Source organism: Mastacembelus armatus, chromosome 3 (assembly GCF_900324485.2).
Source record: "Mastacembelus armatus chromosome 3, fMasArm1.2, whole genome shotgun sequence".
In the NCBI taxonomy this organism is placed as follows: Eukaryota; Metazoa; Chordata; class Actinopteri; order Synbranchiformes; family Mastacembelidae; genus Mastacembelus; species Mastacembelus armatus.
The window spans coordinates 26,587,176-26,609,428 of NC_046635.1; the positions used below are offsets into that span (position 1 = coordinate 26,587,176).

The window sequence follows — 22,253 nt, forward strand, 5'->3', positions numbered from 1 at the left end:
CCACCGAGCTGCTGCCATTTCATAGCGGACACCCACACAACGGATCCAGTCACCGGAGGAGCCGAGTCTGTAGTTTCAGACCTGCTGGTTCTCCTGCTTTTTTCTTTGCGGGGGTCAAAGTCTGTTTGTCTGGGAGAATGAGTGTAGCGATGGCAGAGGGCTGTTTTCTGTCCGCCCTGCGGCCCAACTCCTCATGCACCGCTTATATGGTTCCCTCGGACGGCCCGTGTCCGGACCCAGTGGCTAAAGCCAGGAGGGTCCGGGAGCAGGTCCGGATGCGGCTCGCTGAGAAGAAGTCCCTCTCCATGCCCAGACTGGACGACGTGGGGGTCGGATCAACAGGTGAGCAACACTAAACTTGGTGTTTAAATTAGAGTTATAGGGAATGAAATGATTTTAGACGCCCCTCAAAAAGAAGAATACAGCCTGAGTTTGTACTATAGGCTTTAGTTGTGGTTTTCTAGTTGATAAACTCTACAGGTTCATGCGCCTGAAGCTGCTGACCTGCCATTAAATAAATATTATGCAATAACATGGACAGACTCAGAATGAGACAAAAAGGTAACACAAAATGAAAAGTGAAGAGCCCAGGAAACAGGTTACTAACGTTAATAATTCTGTGTTGAGGGGATGAAATGATTTACGGTGCTGCCAAAGGACCATATTCTCATCCTTCATCCAATTTCATATCCACTTTCTTACATCTTATTTTAATTTAATTGACTTTATTTGATTTCAATTTATTTTATGTCAAATGTCTTTGTTTTTAAATGCTCTTTTCCTTGCTTTTAATGTAATTACATGCCTTGTAATGCACTTTGAATTGCATAGTGTATGTATGGGGCTATACAAATAAATTTGCCTTGGCTTGCCTTTCTTAATGTCATTCTTGCAGAGGTGATCTCTGTCCATAGTGATACACTGTGGATGTTATAGCTGAGTGACTCTAACAGGCTTTACTGCTGGAATAAATATTATTATTATTTCATAATGCACTGCTGACAGTACCCAAAACAAAAGTAGAGTACATATGGAGATCTTCTGGAGACGCAGTTGTGTTTCCTAAGAAAGTGGAGTTGTATGTATTTCCACACACCAGACAGGACTTTATTTCATTCCAGATGTTTAGAAGAGTCAGGAAATGCCTTCACAATGAGGGTGAGTGATGTCAAATGAATTTCTGGGTCTTTTAAAGTTTCCTTTCTCCTGTTAATAGGACGCTTACTGTTTCTCTATGACTGAACTCTAAAGTTGTACATGTGAGGCAATAACTGGGGCTAGCTACAGACTAGACACTTAAACTGTAGAATAACTGATGAGTTTAATATTCTGCAGATCTGGGTTTTGTTCTTCTTTTATTCCAGTAGGGAAATACACTATAATAGTATCTGTGACATGGCAAAACCACACAGATGATGTTTTCTGTCATGCTTTTATTCTGCAAGGGTGTTAAAATGTCTTTGTGCTTACTGACACATTTACGTTGTTGGGTATTGTTGAGTAATTATACTATATATTGTGTTTTTAATCAGAATATGTTATTTCATTATTTCTTTATCTCGTTCATTAAAACTTTCATCCCCATTAGCGCCTCTTTTTTTTAAGATGTCATGAAAGAAACTTGATTTTATTTTCTTTGTTTGTATTCACTCATTGAACTTAGATTTAGTTTTGCAGTTCAATGTGACTCAGGGCATGTTAGGACTGATGGGGGGTCTAATGAAGCATGCTATCCAGTTGTAATTGTAATGCTCCTGCTACTTTGGTTTGCTCTGGCTCCCCATGTCGGTAAGATACAGACCTAATTAGTCAGAATTTAGATAATTAGACAATTTGACAGTAATTATTTTGATCAGAGGGTGTCCTGAAACAAAGATAGTTGCAGAGCAGATTAACTATCACTTAACATACTGCCTGGAATAGTACATGTATTGCAATGACATGATAATTCATTCAGGCAAGACCATTCCTCTGAACAACAACAGATGTGACTGTGATGGTAAATCTGTTACACAGACCGCATGCAGGAAACAGATGTGGAATTTTGCAGTTCCATTTCATCATTACGTTTTGTCGTTAGAAAATTTTGCAGTGACTTGACAATGACCAACTAAATAGAGACTCAGCTGTGCACTCCCTCTGGCTTACTTTAGTATAATAGCTGACACATCATGGTGAGGATGCAGAAAGATATCTGTAACATCCCTGTGTTACAGATAAGCATCAACATGGGTGGGTGCTAGTTATTGTAGCCCAGTTTATCAGAAACTGTTCAGACCTTTGTCATCACAGGATTTCAGTGGACAGACCGCTGAGTAATTTCTACTCAGTGGGATGTTTACAGTCACTGTCTATTCCTGGATGTCAACTGACTTTACAAAGCCACTGATTTAACAATTTTAGTTTTTTGATAGGCAGTGACAAATTTCTAGATGTATAAAATGCATTGGGAATCATATACACATTTAAGCAAAAGGATATGTAAAAGATGTCTGATGTTTTTATCCATGTGTCCTCTTCTCCTTATTCGCGTATGCATTGTATGCTATGAGAACCTGTGGGCGCGTTGTTTCCTGGTCATTTCCTGTTATTTTCTCTGTATGGAAGAATCATTTGATGACGTCAGGGTGGTTGTGAGGCATAAAGGCTCACAAACTGAACAAGAGTTGCTTTTCCATTTATTAAGAAGTAAAGCCCAAAAGTGATGATTAAGCAAGCAGATCCAACACAGGAACACGTCATGGTGTCTGTGCTATTGTTTGCAGGTTTATAACAGCCTGTGAAGTTCAGATGATCCACATCAGTATAATAAGCACAAGCTGGAGAGTCTGAATGTAGGAAGGAGGAAGGAGCTGCCCAACCCCCCATCCCCTTCCCCCTTTATTACTGCTACCCCTTCTTCAGTCTGATAAGCCAACTTGACCTCAGTTTAACCAGTGACTAGTAGGCTTATGCAAAATCTTATTTTTTATAGTTTAACACATTTACAAGTACAGATGCAGAATGAAAGCAATACATGTTTAGAATGATACAAAAAATGTCAAATTCAAATATTTTTTGCTTAGGAGGCACACTATAAAAGTGTGTGTGCTACACTCCTTTTCATCATTTTTCATTTAATTTAGTCATTTACAAAGGTAATGCTCATTGACCCAGAGTCCCAGTGTTACCAAGTTGGCTACAGGACAAACATGTCAGTGCATACTGTAGAGGAGCAATAACACTTTGCAGTTTTTAAAATAACGTAATGAAAACTAACGTCCAGTGAGTGCTAAGATGCCTAACTTCTGGACTGGAATACAAACTAAAATGTGTGACAGGTCTACCTAAATGTTTAATGTGGTAAAGGGACAGGCAGCCTAAAATGCTAGTGCTTAAACATGGTGTTTGAAATTCGAGTGCTTCAGTCAAGTTTCAGGTGAAAAGGCCTAACCTTAATAAGCTGTCATGAGATCACAGTTACCTGTTGTGACCTACAGTAAGTTGGGAATTTGTTTTGTGTAGCATTTGAAGTTGAATGGAATTAGACTAGAGGGAGTTCACGCAGCGTGGTCTGAATTCAGCATAGTTTGGATTCAGCCAAGCGTCAATTAAAATGAAAGCAAAGGAAACAGATGGAAAGTGTGATGAAAGTGAAGCAATTCATTCTTACAGGGAAATAAGGGCAGTCTCAGGAGATGCTGGTGTGGATGGGTGTGAATTGCACAAATGTTCACGCCAGTCTTTACAAGCTGATGTAAAAAACATATTGAAAGAGAAATGCAATTTAGCTGATGTGAAGTTTGACACACATCCTAAGCTCATTTTACACATTGTGTGTGGAACATTCCTTTCCAATCTGCTCTTCACAACATGTTATCAGTATCTATTTTAGTCTGGACTGCACCAGCAGCTGTTGTGTCTGATATTTTTCACAGGGCCTTAAAATTTGTGGGCTAAACATGAGGAAAATTGGATGCAGTTAGATCTGAATATGGCAGCGACTGCACTTCTACAGCACTTCTTCAAAAAGTGGATGTATCATCAGAATCTCAGTCTTGTCTCTGACCTTGATTTTCTTTTCACTGAAAAACATCTGAGGTGTTTTTATTTCACTGCCTGACGTACTAAAAACTTCTTATCGTCCCACAGTTGTGGGAAAAAAGGTGCGTCTGCGTATGAGATAAGATGCAAAAACAACACAACCAAATAGAAACACAAACAATAAGCAAAAATAAGAACAAACAACACAAACCAAACCAAACCAAACCAATGGTCAGAGTCAAACATTCAGTCCAACATAATGACAGTAGTCACTATCTACACACAGTGCCACCCTTCTTGCTTTACTTGCATGAATTTTGATGATTGCCATGAAATTTACTGCAGATTAATGCACCTTTTCCAATTTGGATACTCAACGCTCAGGTCAGAATAGTGAAGGAATAGTTTGACATTTTGGGGAATATATTTATTCTTAATTCTTGCTGAGAGTTACAACAGTGTGTTTACAACATACTTATATCTGTATCCTAGCATAATTTAGCATGTAGACTGGAAACAGCCAACCTGGCTCTAAAAGTAAATCTGCCTACCATCTGCACACTGGAGTCTCCTGGCATCCTCACTGTTACAAAAAATTCCAGGAGAAAGAAAAACAGAATGTCCTGTAAAACCACCACTTTTCTGTATGGATTGTTGTGGGCTTTAGAGGTAAGGTCTTTATAGGTAGCTGATGTTGTTAGAAAGTTGCCATACGAGTTCACCATAGCATAACTGTCAATTGTTGATCCTATTACCATCATTTTGTGCACATCCTTAAGCCAGTTTACACTCGTGTTGGAGACCAAGGTGTTGGAAAACAAGGACTGGAGATGAATTTGTAATGAAGATTGAAAGTGCTGAGAAAACATAGTTGTTGAGAAACATTTGGCTAGATACTGTACCACAACCCAATCATGGTGAAAGACACACATAAATCACTGAGTGGCTTCTTGTTTTGGAGAACCCAAAGAGAAAACAGTCTCATCTTAGAAGATGGGCTAAATCCCAGTCATAAAACTCTGAGCGAGGAGCTGATTAAAAGCATACTTCAGATAACAACACTCCCATATTGCTGATTTCTCTTGGTATCTGAGTGTGTCATTTTAAGGCTGTTCCCCAAAGTCATGGGCCAAACTGGGAACTAAGTTCCTTGAAACTTTGAATTAAAAATTTGAATGTTTTACTAAACCAGGTGTATTATACTCTGAGACAAACAGAAAAGCCGAAGAGATTATGTTTTCCTTACTTCATGTCCACATTTATGGCTGATTTATTCCAAACTGAAGAGTTTAACTGTCTATAATGTGAAATGACTGAGCTGGAATGATTGTGTAGTCTATCACAGGCAGATTTTTAATGTTATAAAACCAGATTAGTCTTCTCCTTCCAAGTCTGATTTGGAGAAGGGAGACAGTAATTTCTTTTTCTGTGCCTGTCTGTTCTAGGTGATTATTCTGTGTCTTGTCTGTTTAGCCTTCAGCTTCAAGACAACAATGAAGACCACCACCTTTCTTGCAGCTCCCTGCTGGGCAGGATAAACCCTCTGTTTTTTCTGGTTGTGTAGTTTTTTTAATTTGTAATTTGAATTCTTGGGTTACTGTGTATTTTTGTTCACGTACCGTAACTGCTCCATTTAATGTTTCTGTATTTAAAAGTAGAGACATACAGTGAGTATCTGAACAGCTACTAAACAGCTGATAGACATTTCAAGGGTTAGAACTGAGACTACACCGCACACCTTGATACAAAGTCTGGATGCTCGCTAAGCCAAAGGGGAGTTCAGCTAGTTCAGAATCAGACATGTCTGATGTGCTCTCCAACAGTTTCAGGTTTACTAGTATAGAGTTTTAATAGTTAGAGAAGTTCAAACGCCGGTAACTTCCACACTGCACAGGAAACATTACATGGTGAATTTCTGATGGATTTGTTTTGCATAAAGGTACATACATGTACAACAGGAGGTGCAGCATCACTTGTACCAACATGGCAGCTGTGTTGAGGCACCACCAGCCTATGCATTACATGCATGAATGTATCTCTGTGTTTTCTTTATGGTGCTCTTGTAAGAGTATACCTTCCCTGACCTCTGACCTGGTGATGCTTATGTTCAGGCATGCAGCCCAGCTCCCCGCAAAAGCATTTCCTCCCTTCTTTCTTCCATCCTGCTGGATTAGATGTACCCCCACCCCCCCCCCCCCCCATCTCCCTTCCTCTCTCTGTTCAGCTTCTATAATGTTTTGCAGTATAATCTGCCCTTGAGTTCAGGAGTGTTACTGTTTGCACTCTGTATAAAGTTCATTCATCCTTCATTTTCATCTGTGAGACCTATCGACTCTGTACTGCAACAGTTCTGTCCTATTACTGTTATACAGACACCTTTAATGTGAAAAGTAGTTTTCCACATATTGCTCTTCCTGTAACTTCCTATAAAAGTAATTATGACAATTTCTTTGTCAAATTTGACCATCCTGTATAAAGATTTTCCTGGTTACACACTCTTGTAGTGGCAGCTAAAAAAACCGTCCTTAGACACACACACATACACACACCCTATTGCACATTTAGGATTTTGTGGTGTGAGGCTCAGCCAAGGGTCAGTCACACCCTGAAGAATACAGACATTTTTTGTACAAATAAACTATCAGACATACTGTAATATTGACACTACACTGTGTATTTGTATGTGTCCTTAGGTAGAATTAAACTTTTATACATATATACAACTTTCATTTTCATATTAACTACTTTATTATTGGGGCTATTAACTCCACAACATGGCCATCCTCATTACAATCTATCATCCATGACTTCTACTATTGGCCATATTGCAAAACAACTCACAGCCAAGTTGTTTGTCCAGGGTGTTTTTTTCCACAGATGATATGTACAGGGACTGTAAACATGATAATAATTGTCCCAAATGGAAGAAATTCTCGGGGCTGTTCTGTGTGATTGTAGAAAGTGGCAGTATTTTGACAAAAGAAATAGAAGGTGATTGATTCCTTTTTATTTCCAAAATGAAAATAATTCTGTGTAATCCCATCACTGTTTTACACACTTCTAACCCATGAGAGACACGTGGTTCAACGAAGTGATGAGCTAAGCAACATGGACGTCTGTCAGCCACTGGAATCGCAATTTAGTGGTAAAGACTTTTTGCTGGAACAGCTTTTGAGAAGCTGATTCAAATGTGACACACAGGAAAACCATTATTTCTCTATCTCTTGTGAAACTATATGCAGAATAGTAAAAGAACTGAGTGCCATCTTTATGGAGTCTTTTCAGAATGACCACATTGCCTTGTTCTATACCTTATTATTGGGGTATATCTGTAATGGTGTGTTACTGGGGAGAGTATAACAAAAAGCCATCAGGAAACAGATCCTACAGATGCTGGTCCAAAGCTGGTCTGGGACGTGCCAGCTTGGTGCAGTTAGGGACTTGAGATGAGGGAAGGTGTTTAGCCTCAACCACAAGAGAAGAAATGCAACTCCTAATAATTCCAGAGTGGCCTTATTTAAGTGTTGCCAAGGGTACACATACATTCAGGAGTAGGCTAGCTTTGTTTAGCGCTTTTGAGGGCGGCATTCCTGCAGCGCTGCGGGCAGTCACCAAGGCGAAGCTGGTGACAGTCAGTAATTCACAGTGAAGTGCGGCCCTGCCTGTTTCATTTTGGTTCCCGACATTATGCATGTTGAACAGGCATAATGTGATGTGTGGGTGTGGATTTGGGCTTGTTTAAAGGCGAATGAAACTGAGCTGAGTAATGTTACTAAACTAGATTACTAAACTTTCTCAACACTGATGTTGAGTCACTCTGTGTTAAACTGCCTGCTGTCTATAAGCTTCACCAATTGAAAAAGCCTCTCTGGCCCTGGCCAACAGATCCCTTGTTTGAATTACTTTTGCTCTCATTCATCATAATAATAAAACTTGACAATTTAGGTCATTTCTGCTGCCTTATCAGTACAGAATAACATCAAGTAACATTTTGGATATAAATATAAATATTTTTTGACACACTGGCATAATGATCAATATCACTAATGTGTTATCTTTTTCCTCTTTGTCTAGACTACAGCCTTCCTGAAGCGAGGTTTACCCACACACATGGTTTCAGCTCCAGATCCATGATACAAACACCCAGTCGCGTAATGGCTGTGAGTACAGTCTGCCAGTACTGCATTACACTATAACACATGCAATAAAACACCTAAAAGAACAGACTAGCACAGATCAGTGCATGAATACTGTATGTTGAGGACATGTTTAGTGTATTTAGATCAACCATGGTGACTTTTTATGGTATTTTACATTGTGTGAACTGAGCTTTACAGTGGGATTCAGTGAAGAAAGCTGTAAGTTTAACTGACAGTCTTCTTTGTGGAGTTTAGTCTGGTACTCCAAAGACACAATACACACACAATCAGGTTTGGAGACAAAACAGTAGTATCTCAAACAGCAGTGGTTTAGCTGCTCTGAACTGTATTAGGGGTGGGCATAATAAGTAATCGAACCATTCATCACTAAAAAAATGTATTACATTCTTGGTGATGTTGCTCCTAATTCCCTGTGCTTTATTATTTGGATTTGGATTTTGGATTATTATGTATTATTTATTATTTCACATTTTATTTATTTCATTAATTAATTTCTGTGAATTTTATTGTCACTTATAAAAGTTTAAAGGGTGTTTCAAAGGTCCAAATATAAAAGTCTCACAGCAAGACAAGAGTGCTAGTTACAGCCCTGGAAGGAGAGCAGCTACTTCTCTAAACCAAAGACTGACAGAACAAAAGCTGTCAGACTGTCTCACGGGTCTAAACAAACAGCCATGACAGTTAAAATTAATGAGGAGTAATTGAAGAGAAATGGTAAAATTATTACATAAACTATGAGTAAATATCATATCATACTTTAAAGAAATATATATTGTTGGTTTGAAGTTTGACCTGTGGGGCTGAATTGTGGGATTATTAGAAACAGATGTACTCATTCTTAGTTTCACTTCCAAATAAAGTGCTTTAGATATCTGGATTTACTGCTGACTTCTTATAATAGCTCTGGTTTGTTAATGGTTGTTAACCTTTTATTCAGATTAAAGATCAAAGAAATTTAGAATGTGATTTATTTATCTATTTAATTTAGAACTAAACTTTAACTGTAGTGATCTAAAACATTAAAACTTGATGGTTTATTCGTCGACTGGAGAGCTGTGACACACATCTTATGACACACACACACACACACACACACACACACACACACACACACACACACACACACACACAGTAAGGCTGCATTGTGTGTGAATAACGTTTCCTCTCTGGTCTAATTGTCTTTGTCCCCACTCTGCTGACCAAATTCAGAACAATGTAAAGACTGAAGGAAAATATAAACAGGACACGCTGCAATACAGACTCTGGAGAGAGCTTCCTGCTGCCTACTGTAACCCTGTTTTAATGAAGAAAAGAAGGAAGAGCTGCTGAATGTGAAACATCTCACTTTTTGCTGTCCCGTCTTGTTAAACTGTTAAACGAAGAACCAATGAGAAATAATAAATAAAGTTCCTCCTCGTCTGTACTGTTTCAGCTTCTGTACAACACCTTCTGCATTTATCTTTGCCTGCTGCTGTGTGTTGGCTAAACTTTTTATATCTCCCCACACCACCCACCCTGCAGGTCCCCACAGGACCACTTCACTCTGGTTTCTCCTCACGCTCTGCTATGGAAACCAGTTCCAAGGTGAGCCATAAAGGGACCAGCATGGTACAGAGTAACTTCCAGGCCTCCCCATCACACAGCAGAAGCAGGCGCTCTAAGTCACTGTGCCAGGCAGACCAGGATGGGTTTCCTGTCTCTGTGTTGGTTCCTCCAGAGAATCCTTCCCACCGGATCACTGTGCCTCCCTCCAGCACCCTAAGGCACAACCTCAGTGGAGTACTGGCCCAGGACAGAGGATACTGGCAGGATGAGGAGCTGCCGTGTCAGTACACATACAAAGGCCCCTCTCACCGCACCATCAGCCGTATCACCAACAGACAGCAGCACTACCAGCAGCACAGCTCTGCCTTTGGCCAGGATGGCTGGGTGGGGACTGGCAGGGCGGTGCCCATGGCTGGGGAGGGCTGGGGAACACAGTGGCAGAAGCATGTGTCAAGGGCCAACCATGTCATGGGGACAGGGCAGTATCAATCCTCACTCAACCGGGCTGCATCACTGCACAGTTTGAGGAGTGTCGGGAAAGGAGTGGATGTCTTGGATGGAGCATCGATACACAGCAATGATGCACTGGCTGAGTGAGACATCTTATTTATGAATTTTCAAAGATCACGGCCACTAATGACGTGGGTCAACTTAGTTGACAGAAAAAATTATTTATTGTTAAAAAAAGAATAATTAACAGATTAATAAGTTCTAAAAATATGATAGGCTTCAGCCATAATGTGATTACAGTCTCAGTCATACATGGTTCTGGTTACTGTCAATATATAGTCTTGTGTGTGTGTGTGTGTGTGTGTGTGTAGGATGCAGAGTCTGGACATGAGTACAGCTGTCAGATATCTGTCTGAATCAGACACAGCCTTGCAAGTGCTTGGAGCTGCGTATATACAACACCAGTGTTACCATAGCAGCAATGCCAAAAACCAGGTAACATGCGTGTTCTGTTATATTTTATTATTATACTATAATTATATTATTTGCAGTATTGATCTAATTATTTATTAATTGTTTATGTGATCATTCATCTGTGTGTCTGGGTGTTGACTTCTGCACACAATACAAACAGGTGGTTCATTCACAATTACTTCAGTTCAGTACTTTACTACAGAACTGAGGAAAAAAGAAATGTATTTGTAGAACATGCAGTTCAGACATTTTTATCAATCACAGTGGTGTTATAGCACCACCATTAGATCAGTTGACTCATCTAATCAGTGGAATTTGGTTACTTGAATACTGGGCATTATGGACCTATCGGCCAAATTTGTACATTTGGAGTTTTGAGATTCACATGTATTGACCTGCCATAGTTCTGTGAATCTCGGCTGTCTCACTGTCTTCTGTCTCTTCATATCAACCCAGACCCACTCCTTCTTGAAATCAGGGCTCTGGGGGGACCACACCTCCTGTTATAGGACTAGTATAGTTAACATATATGAAATCATTTGGCACATGCATTTGATTTAAGAGAATTTGTGGCACCACCAGATCTCCAACTTAATGATATGAAAATTTGGTACTGCTTATTTTCAGGACGTGTGTTTTTTGTTGGATCATGCGCCTGTGTGCTGTACTTGATTCTTTGTATGCTGATGATGTGGATTAAATTGCGTAATTGGATGTGGATTAAATTGCGTTTCATCTGTATGCTGTTTGTTGCTCCTGATCCTCAGGTCCGTGTTCTGCATGGCATCCCAGCTCTGGTTCAGCTTTTCTCCAGTGACAATCTGGAAGTGCAGCGTTACGTCACTGGTGCCACACGAAACCTCATCTATGAGAATTCTGACAACAAGGTGGCGCTCATAGATGCTGGAGGAGTGACACATCTCGTCAACATCCTGAGCGAACCTGACGACGAGCTCCGAAAAACCATCACAGGTGCTCATAGTCTTGGTTTCAGACCAGTTTGAACTATGCTTATGACTTTATTTTTGTAATTCAATCAAACAATCCAGGTGTTGGTCCTTATATATATTTTAACTGAAGTATACATTACTGGTTTGAATTAGTTATTCAGACAACAGAATAAAAACATGTTGTGGCTGCAGGCGTCCTATGGAACCTGTCCTCCAGAGACAACCTGAAGGGGAAGCTGTCCAAAGATGCTTTATCAGAGCTGACAGAGAAAATACTGATTCCCCTGTGCAGCAGCATCCCATTATCGCCATCAGAGAAAGACATCTTCTACAACACCACAGGCTGCTTCAGGTGACTCCACGTCTAACACATTCAGCATTTCAATTTGTCACCACATTTGTTAATTAGCACTAAATAAAAAGTACAACTAATCCTTTTTGGGAAACCGATTAAATAGGAAATAGGACAGGAATGCTTGCAAAGGTTTACTACTAACTATAATAATTTCCTTGTTTCTCACAGTTTCATCTGTTAGATGACACTACACTAGTAGCAGAACATTGGAAGCCATTAACCTTTTCAGCTGCTATTATAGAGATGCCATTGTTGAAGACAGCCATAGGAATGAACCAGAGTCAAGAATAGAAAAACGTGGCTGTTTTTAGTGGAAACTACACACTGTGATCTACTGAACCAGACCTTTATTCTTGGAAACAGTTCACTCAAAGGTTAATTTACATATAGCTACTTACTGACTTTACATCGCACGACTTTGATGCACAAAATGGTTGCTTTGTTTTCTCACTGGACAATTTGAGAAAACAAACATTTAAATCCGATCGTGCATTTTTATCACATGGGACTGAAGTTACTGAGGTTTCAGGTTACACCTTTTAAAGCATGTCTGAGTCCCTGAGGAGTTTCTCCAAAAAGCCAGAGTAACCTTTAAATGCAGAAAGCTCCAAAATATAGTCAAAGTGGTAAAGGGAATAAAGAGAGGTTCATCGGGTTTCTACTAAAAAACTAAAAGATCAGAGATTCATTTTTCTAAAGCAGCTTTACTGAACTCCTTTCTGATAGCATTGTCTGGATTTCATTGTGTGTGTGTTTGTTTGTATATGACTGAATAGAAACTTGAGCTCAGTGAATGAGAGTACAAGACAGAAGATGAGAGAAATGCCTGGCCTGGTGGACTCCCTGGTGTCATACATTCAACAAGAGGACAGAGCTGATGACAAGGTAACTCTGAACTGTAAATAACAGTGTTTGATTTAAAGGCACTATGCTCATTATGGCCACAGCACAGCACACTGGTATGCCCAGTAAAACGTCAGTAGCCATGAGTACCTACAATGTCAGTTGGGAATAAAAGGACAGAAAAGCAGAAGTTAAACAAAATCAAAGGACCTCACAGCATCTTATGACGATATTCAGATTCATTTCATGTTTTCTTACTTTGAGCAAATCCCATGACACAAGACCAACAGTGTTAGAGCAGCTCTCAATACTTTTTGACTTCGCTTACTCTGCTCATAGGACTCAACCACAAGCCCATCGTTTTCTACAAGCCATGTCCTGATCACATTTTTTTATATATGCTTTTTTTTTTGTCATTTTAGGTGTTTTGGAGAACAATGGAACTGTAAGAAACAAAAGAATAAGACATTTATTATTGTTTTTGGACTTTCTGTGAGATTTGTTATAAGAATACCTCCAACCTTGTTTTGTAAAACAGTGCACATCTCAATTTCACTAAGTAATGGTTGCAGTATCACAATGAGTATACAGGGTACAGGGATTTGCATGACTTGTTCATTGTGGTTTGGCATATTTCAGCAGGCCATGAGTTGGATTTGAACCACTGTTAACAGGGAACAGACCAAAAACTTTAGTAAACTTTAAACTGACTGTCAGATGACTGATAAACACGCTGCTTTAAACCCCAGTTTGCATCCTCTCATTCTCTGTCTTTCTTTATGTTCAGGGTTTAGAAAATTCATTGTGTGTGATGAGGAACCTGTCATACCAGCTGTACCTGGAGCTTCCACCCTCAGTCCGACGTCGCCTGGAGGGCCCGACGAGAGCTTCTGCCTCCAGGGACAGTGACGCCATAGGCTGCTTTACGTTGTATAACAAAAAAAACACTGAGGTGAAATATATCTCACTCATAAAATAAACATCTGTCACCAATTATTACATCACTTTTCCCAGTAATCTACTTTAAGGATATTCACGTCCTTCAGAGTTGTAGCAATCAACATTGTGCCCTGAACCAATATGATCCACACACTGTAATGACACACAAAGGTGATAATAATGTCAATGTTATGTTTACAACCCATTGTATTTCCCTAACAAAAATGTATTAATATTGCATCCAAGCTCTAAGATCTATAGTAATCTGAACATTAGCTCCATAAATCCAGTATTCATTTTATTTTTACTTCTTAGTTATGATACCAATAGATATTATATGATTTAGCAGATATAAATAATAAAAGTGAGTGGTTTGTTTCTTAACTATTTGCACTTGTTAACAACTTGAGGCTGGAGCATCAATTGTGATGTGGGTGTGTTTTAAATATTCTAGTGATAGTGATACTGAAATATGTAATAAAATAATAGAAAAGTAATCAGCTGTTGTGTAGCTTAAAGAACATGAAAAGCTAGATGTTACTGTATGGGAAATTTCAATTTTCTCCCTCTCACCTTCTCCACAGCAGCATAACCAGAACGTGTCCATACTGTCTGAGATGGCACGACAACCTAAAGGAGCCGAGTGGCTGTGGCACCCGAAGGTGGTGATGCTGTACAAGCTTGTTCTGCAGAACAGCAACATCAGCTCCACCAGTCGGGAGGCTGCCATAGGAGCCCTGCAGAACATCACTGCAGGAGAGTCCAGGGTAGGATCTCAACATTCTGTGCACATATCATCCATGCTTGTGTGTTCATATATCCAAACTTATCTGTCAATAACAGCATATAAACACCAAAACAAAATCTCAATACGGGCTCATGTGATCTGTGCCCTTCTTCACCAGTGGTCATCGGTGCTGAGTAGCGTGGTGATTGAGCAGGAGAGGATGCTGCCGATGCTGCTGGATCTCTTAGACACCAATAGTGACATGGAGCTGAGGCCTTTGACTGGTCTGCTGAGAAATCTGGCCAAACACTCCACCAACAAAGACCATATGGGTAAGGTAACTAGTATTCTATGGGGATGGCCACTTATAGTTTATAGTTTCCTACAGATACACATCTTTAGTTCTGACATTGCTTAATCCAGTCTGTGATTTCAACACTGAGTATGTTCCTTCATGACTGGGGTCATTTGTGGGCACCACATCTGGACCCATGAAGGAGAGACAGCTACTTCCAGTAGTGGAAGTAACCCGCTCCATTTATTCTAATTGCTGTAATAAAGTTCTTTTCTCTGATCTCGGTACTCACACGATGAAGCCATTAAGAACTGTGGTTTTTGGCAAAGTGGCAAATTGGCAATCATGGCATAGTATACATTTTTCTAACCATTCCCAAGTCACAATCCAGGAGTTACTGTTGCAATTCCTTAAAGTCAAGGCATGTGTGAGAGGCAGGTTAAAAAATTGTGAAAGTGAAGATATCCTGACTTTAACTTTGTAATACTGGTCAAGCTTCAAAAAACACTTAAAAAACCTGTCAGAGTCACAAGTTTGACGAATATTACATTACAAACGCTCACAGGCTAAGTAGATTATCTGAAACACCTAGCTGACAGAGGTGGACTGAAATTGCTGAAAGACCTGAGCATTTATCTAAAGCAGTCCTATAAGACAACCACCCTTGCTCTATGTCTTTGCAGCTAAGAATATGGTGTGTGCTCTGGTGGCCAAACTGCCCAGTGATGGTCTTCAGAAAACGCCATCCAGTGAGGTCGTGGTCAACATCTGTGGAGCCCTCAATAACCTGGTCACCTGCAGTTCCTTAGCAGCACGTGATATCTCATACTTCAATGGCCTTCCGAAACTGGTGGGCATCAAGACCTCCCATGATAACAGGTAGGACCAGCTACTGATCCTCAAACACTAGTGTGGTACAGAGAAAAAACAGAACTGCTGCCTCAGAAACCAGAACAAATAAAAAAGCTCAACTCACAAATGTTGTCCAGTCTATGCAAACTGCTTTATTCTAAAAAAAAACAAAACATTTCTCTATGCTCCTCTGTACAGTATCTCAGACATATACTAAAGCTGTGACCCCTCCGCACTGTTTGTTTCCTGTCTAGGACTTTGGTCACACAAAAATGTTCCTGTTAGTTAATTTGCTTATCTTATTATGCTCTGGTATTTCCTCTTTATTTGTCCTCCTCATTTCTCACCGTCTGTCACTGTGTCTTGGTTTAGCTCTGGGAGTCTAAAAGCTGCCACAGCAGCCTCAACAGTCCTCTGCAACATGTTCCAGTACACCAAGCTGCACAGAGACTACAAACTGGTGAGATCCACAGCTGCTGACACCAGGACACCAAATTATCCAAATATTTTTTACATATGTAGCCACCTTTGTTGAGAAAGACAAGTGAGGGCTATGGACACACAACAGGTGTTTGACATCAATCATCAATTTGTTTCTAGTAGAGAGCATGGCCCCTCATACTTGACCCTGGTCAAGCCCAACCTTATCCACCCTTGGAAAGCAGGCGGGGTCAGTACTCAGATGGTTAACCACCCCTGAATACCAGGTGCTGCAAGGAAGAGTTGGGCGCTGAGCTGACAGCTGGTCCCTGTAAAAATAAACAAAACCAAACAAAATAAAAAAACTCTCAATTGCTACAGAAATGATGAGCATGTCTGTTGGAGTGACCTCGTCGCCCAATGTGCTCACCAGCATCAAACTAGAGAGCACGACAGCAGCATTAGTATCTTAAGACGATACTGAAACAAATGTTTTAGAAACAAAACATTGCACGCTTGGCAGCATCCTTCCAATCATTCATACCTTTAAATGCTTTTTAAATACAAGGCCAAATTAAAACCAGTAAGATCATTAAACCGATAAAACTGAAATGAAAAATGTATATATGGCACCAGAATTACACATATGCTCCTTTTAGATTCCACCAGTCCCTGAGGGAAATCTGTTTTTCAGTCTGTGCATTTTTTCAAGAAATCTGCCAGTTAGAATTGAAGTTGACCAAAACAACAAGCTAAAACTGGCTGAAGCGCATATCACCCCTTTCACATTATTTTACATATGATGAAGTAAAGTTAAATGTCAGCTTGCATTTGGAGTTAGGACTCTGCTGCTAAGCACCTACCGATACAACTGTGTGCGCATTGCCATAAAGCTTTCTGTGCAGGAAGCAAGTGTTTTATCTCTTTCTGACAGCGGTGCAACCACAGGAACACCAGAGTTCACTTGGAAGGACATGAATGTGCGGAGTTTATTTACAGGTCTTGGTAAAGAGGAACTCTCAGTACAGCTGAAGCTGTGAGGGCTGTTAGAGTCTGGTCCAGTGCTGGTGATTTGTCTGTGGTTTTCTCTTTTGTAGTGTTAAGAAAAATGGACCACTTTGTCAAATGCATCCATCGTATGAAAGAGGCATTGTCTGACAGTTACTAAAAGGCTTTGGTCCTTCGTGTTTGGGGCAGCCAGAATTCAGTGATCTCTACAGTAGTGTCAGTGTTCTGTGACCTGACAGTCATACTTGCCAACACTGAGACATAGAAAACAAGAAGGAATTCAAAACCACAGCAGGACATCACTTGGTCCGTCCTCAGAAAAATTTGAGGTTCAAATACAGCCTGGCGACTTTAAGAGAATATGAGGATAACACTGTCTGCAAGACCACAACAGCATTTTAACTAAAATACAGAGAATAAAAAAATGAAATTTTCTCATAAATCTGAGAAATGTGGGAGGTTTTAGTCTGCAGGAGGAAAAAGGGAGAGGGTAGTGGAAAAAAGGAGTCTCCCAGGAAAATTGGGTGGGTTGGCAAGTACTGTATGCCGAGTCACCTTATTAGATGGTGCTGGGAACCTCAAGTTAAGACTCACAAACAAGATCACGAGTCTTTTAAAACTGTCTTTCTGCATTTTCAGGGTCCAACTTAACTTCTACTTTAAATGAAGATATTCCACATAAAAAGATGTTGCTGAAGTCAAGTACACCTTGTGGTTAGACTCATGAATACAGAATACAAATTTTCAATGAGGACCATCATATAAAAACAGTCTTAACAGTTATCTAGACAGTAGCTAGCAGAGCAACATCATAGTAGGTGTGTGTTTGTACTTTCGCTGTCAAAAATGTGTGGACTATTTATTAAACCCATAACCTCCTAATCTAACAACATGGCTGAGGAAGGTGTGGATGAAGAACAACAGCTGTCCACCTGTTCATATCTCGGCTTGATAATCTGCGGACTTTAGAGCTGCACTCTCTGCCAAACAAACAGCTAAACTACACAGATACGACAAGAGCAGTTATACACTGAGACACAGAGACAAGTGAAATCTGACAGGTGAGATAGCCACAGCAAGCCTTAGCTGAAGCTTAAATTATGTCATTTTACTTACTATTCCCTGCTGTCTGTAATTCAGAATATCCATTTTAATGAATCAAGAACTTGGTAATGCTCTGTGAAATGGTATTTAAATACAAGCATGACAAAAAAACATCTAAAAACTCCTGCTGACAAGCTACAATTTGGCGAGGTTCATTTTTATTTCTCATATTAATGTCTTAAATTTCACATTCATATGTTGCTTTATCTGCAAATATTGAGGATACACACTTGTCTGGAATGACTGCTGTTGTTTAAATTGATTATTCTTACTGACTCCCACTGACTTACTCTGTTTGTGCTAAGGGATAGTAAAGACTTTCATCACTTAGAGAGTATTACAAATATGACCCAAGAAAACAACATTGCACTTGTATTCTGCTTTGCTAGGTGTGTCAGTTAGTTACAATAAAGAGCAGAATACATGGGTGTGACACTGTCCTCTAAACCTTCAACTCCACCAGATGGTTTTCTAGTTGATGCCTGCACACATCTGTTTTTTTTTTTATCCCACTTGACCTACACTCCTCTCTTCCCATTGGTCCTCTTCCGCCCCTACTTCACTCTGCTCTGAAAGCCTGGACCTTGTTAGCTATCCATGCCTTATCTAGGGATACTTGGCTTTGTTATTGCAAATATTTTCTCTGTGGTTGATAGCAATTAGACTGTAGAGTTACGGTACTAAAGTTCTTCTTATGTCATGTTACACATTGGGAAACCAGTAATAATGCAGTTTTTACCAGAAACATTTTTATGATTTTTAAATGTGCAGTGGAGCATTCTGAGAAAGCAGCAATAACCAAACTACATTAATAACAGATCTCGAGTATAAAAATCTACCCAGTGTGTTTTTACAATGGACAGAGAGACAAGATACTGGAATAAAATAAGATACTGTCTTTTGGGTTTGATAATTCTCAGGATCCATCAATCCAATAGTTATGTCCAGTTCTCCTCAAGGGTCATGGGAGTGAGGGGGTGGCTGGATCCTATCCCTGCTGACACTGGGTGATAGGTGGTGTACAGTGGCTGCCTGCTGCTGCCAGAAATAACAGTGATGAGAGCAGTAAGAGTAAACGAAAACACTGTGAGGTGGTCGATCATTTTCTCTGGGTTCATCACCTCCAGCAAGCCTTCTCACATTACACATTGTAATTTATTCCAGTTTCAACACAAAACATTGGTTCAAGCAGTTTCAAGCAAGTTGTTTGTTTCAAAGAGCTGATTATATCAGGTGTTCAGTGACTGAAGAATAAAACCATAGGCAGTGCTTGATGACTTTTTTACAGCAAATGTTCCCAATTGAAACTGGGAATGAACTAAAATATCAGCAAACTATGATAAAATACAACTACGAACAAATCCCACCAAGTTTATGAAGCTGACAAAGTGAGTGCCTGGGGTTTATATAATATTTAACATTTTATCAGACTATTCCTTTATTACCTGTTTTTAAAGGTTGCTAATGGTAAGTGGATCTAATTGTAAATATTTTATAAGCTTGATTTTAAAGATATAACAAACCTAAAAACCTTTACTTTGTCTGAATGTAAGGACAGCCTTCTTCTACATTCTTGTGCTTTATCTCCTGAATACTCTACTTGTGCCTGTCATTGCTGGGCTCTGGCACAGGTTTTGGTTTATGAGCAGGAATGCAGAAAATCTCTCTGAGAGCAGGTTTGTCTTTGTACGTTCTCAGAGGAATAAAAGAAGAGTTTGGTTAGGTGGGCTTGGCAGTCGCTGAAAGCTAAAACCCTGCAAGGTTGTGAGGACAGGTCACAATGTTCTTACAATGCCTAAATGTGCTCACAACAATGGTTTTGAACCCAGATTTGTCCACATGCACACAGACACATACACATACAGGCAAACATTAGCCCCTGCCAAACCCAACCTAACACAGCGAACAGGAGCCATGTGTTTTTCTGGCTGCTGGGTGGCCATGACGAAGCTCTAACTTTTTATAGATATCCTGTTTGCCTCTCCCCAATCTTAAACTGTTCACACTAATCCTGCCTGATACTCCGACTGTCTTCATAAGTCATAATATAAACAAAACATCTGCGGAAGCAGTAGTAGTAGTCGACTATGAAAGGCAAAACATTTCTTCATTCATTTATTAATTTAAATACTTTTAACTACACATGATTTTGTCATCTAAGATTCACAGTAAATTTGCTGATTTACCCCAAGCAGAAGACCAAAATGTCTGGGTGGGTCTGCTGCACTAGCCATTCAGTCACCAGCAGGTGGCAGTGCAGAAAGAATTTTTAGTCTGGGTGCAATCACGTTGCAAAGTTGTAAGTAATCTTTTTGCAGTAACAATGGATCATGAAAGGTGACTAGAGCCGGATATTTCCGTCTGGAGCTGATGGAAACAAAACATTTCCTTTTCCGCATGTTCCATTGGCACAAGCGATCAAAACAATTAACCTGTACTACTTTAACAAAATGTAATGCATAAAACAGAACTGTAGATTTCAAATACACAGCAGACAAGAAGATACATTTGAAAGCATTAAGTGACTGTGATTTCCCAGTAATTTGTCTTGAACATCCTTTGCCCTAGCTCCAACCACAGATCTCTGTGATGTCTAACAATAAACTAACCTGTGGCTTTACCCAACCTGGCTGCAGACAAGATGGCAGACCACCGACCTCAGCAGGACATTGTTGATACTAGCTCAAAGTCCTAAAGCTCAATAGGTTTTAGGGTTAAAGATAACCAGGCTTCGGTTAGGGTGACTGTGAAGGTAACTACCTTGATGTAGATGGTAGGTGACAACACCAACTGAGTGTAAATGTCCAGTCCAATCACTGCATCATTCTTTGGGAACATGCTTTTACATTGTTTTTCAGTATTTATACTGTTTTTATGGTTTTCAGAAAGGATTTACCAGACGGGACTTCACAGATGCAACCATCTAGACTGGACCATGTTACAAGATTCGTTCAGCGCTTCTGACCTGAGGAAAAGAAGAGGAACAAGAAAATGATTTAATGAGATTTTTTGAAGTGTGATGTAAAGAACTTCATGTTAGCCCTTTTTGAAGTGGTTGTCTGTTTAACTTGGTGTAGTTTTCAGCAGATAGGCTGTGATGACGGGAGTTTACCCATTGGAAATCCATGCCTTGTGGACCTCGCCCCCAAGGTGACTTCATACTGTGTGCAGGTTTGATTGAGTAACACTAACTAACTGAATTCCAGTTATGTATAAATCTTTATTCAGTGATGGAAGAATTATTCAGAACTTTTACTTAACTAAAATACCACATTGTAAAAATACTTCACTACAAGTAATTCAAAACCTTACTTAAATAAAAGTAAGTATCAGATTAATTTACTTAAAACACTGAAAGTAAAAGTACTCACTATGCAGGAAACGTCCGTGTTTTACTGTTATACGTTATGTTTTTGAATCAATGTCACTGCTGCATTCATGTAAATGTTGAACTTTAACGCTGTAGTTGTTTATGGTTGCACTAATTTTAGCAGCTTCATATCCTGTGAATAGCTGAACCTACAGCAATGCAGCATCACAACCTACAAGCTGTCACATATTTGTAGTGCTGCTGTCCAGTGAGTACAACCTATCTTATAAAATCAACTTTTCATAATAGCAAACCTGTTTTCAGTTTTGTGACAAATGCATGTTTCAGAAAATCCAATGGTGTTTTTTTTAATAGTTTATCTCCACCCTTAATGGAAAACTTACTTTTTCAGTTTATCAGAAAAAAGATATGAAAGATTGTTGATTGAATAGTAAGTATTAACTAAAGCTGTAGTGGAGAAAAAGTACTTCAGATTTACAAGTACAGAATTGAGTAAACGTGTGTAGTTACATTCCTCTGTTGTCTTTACTCCTGTAGCCATAGGTAATACAAATCAGTAACTCTAAAACTGAAGACATTTTGATGTTTTTAGTTTAACTTTTTATTTTGAAATGTTTTAACAGTGCTTTTTGCATACACAGTAAACTGACTGATGACAGATTCCCAGCCTGAGTAATTATTCCAATCCAACTTTGCACAGAATATAACAGAAATTAACCACATCACAAAAATGTGCCTGATGCCTCACAATAACAATAATAACAATAACCTTAAACA

At 39.6% G+C, this 22,253-nt stretch overlaps 1 protein-coding gene across 2 annotated transcripts; it reads left to right on the forward strand.

The window, feature by feature from the left end:
* LOC113122201 (plakophilin-3-like) lies at positions 1-22,139 on the forward strand. Of its 2 annotated transcripts, none has more exons than XM_026293330.2 (13): positions 1-342; positions 8,098-8,183; positions 9,705-10,321; positions 10,550-10,673; positions 11,420-11,624; positions 11,795-11,954; positions 12,734-12,842; positions 13,588-13,752; positions 14,324-14,506; positions 14,645-14,798; positions 15,445-15,640; positions 15,986-16,073; positions 21,031-22,139. In XM_026293330.2, the coding sequence occupies exons 1-13, from the start codon at positions 138-140 to the stop codon at positions 21,070-21,072; spliced, it is 2,334 nt and encodes a 777-aa protein (XP_026149115.1). In that variant the 5' UTR covers positions 1-137; the 3' UTR covers positions 21,073-22,139. The 2 variants fall into 2 exon arrangements, with proteins under 2 accessions (XP_026149115.1, XP_026149116.1); XM_026293331.2 differs by having other exon boundaries at positions 14,327-14,506.
* Positions 22,140-22,253: the final 114 nt, after the last annotated feature.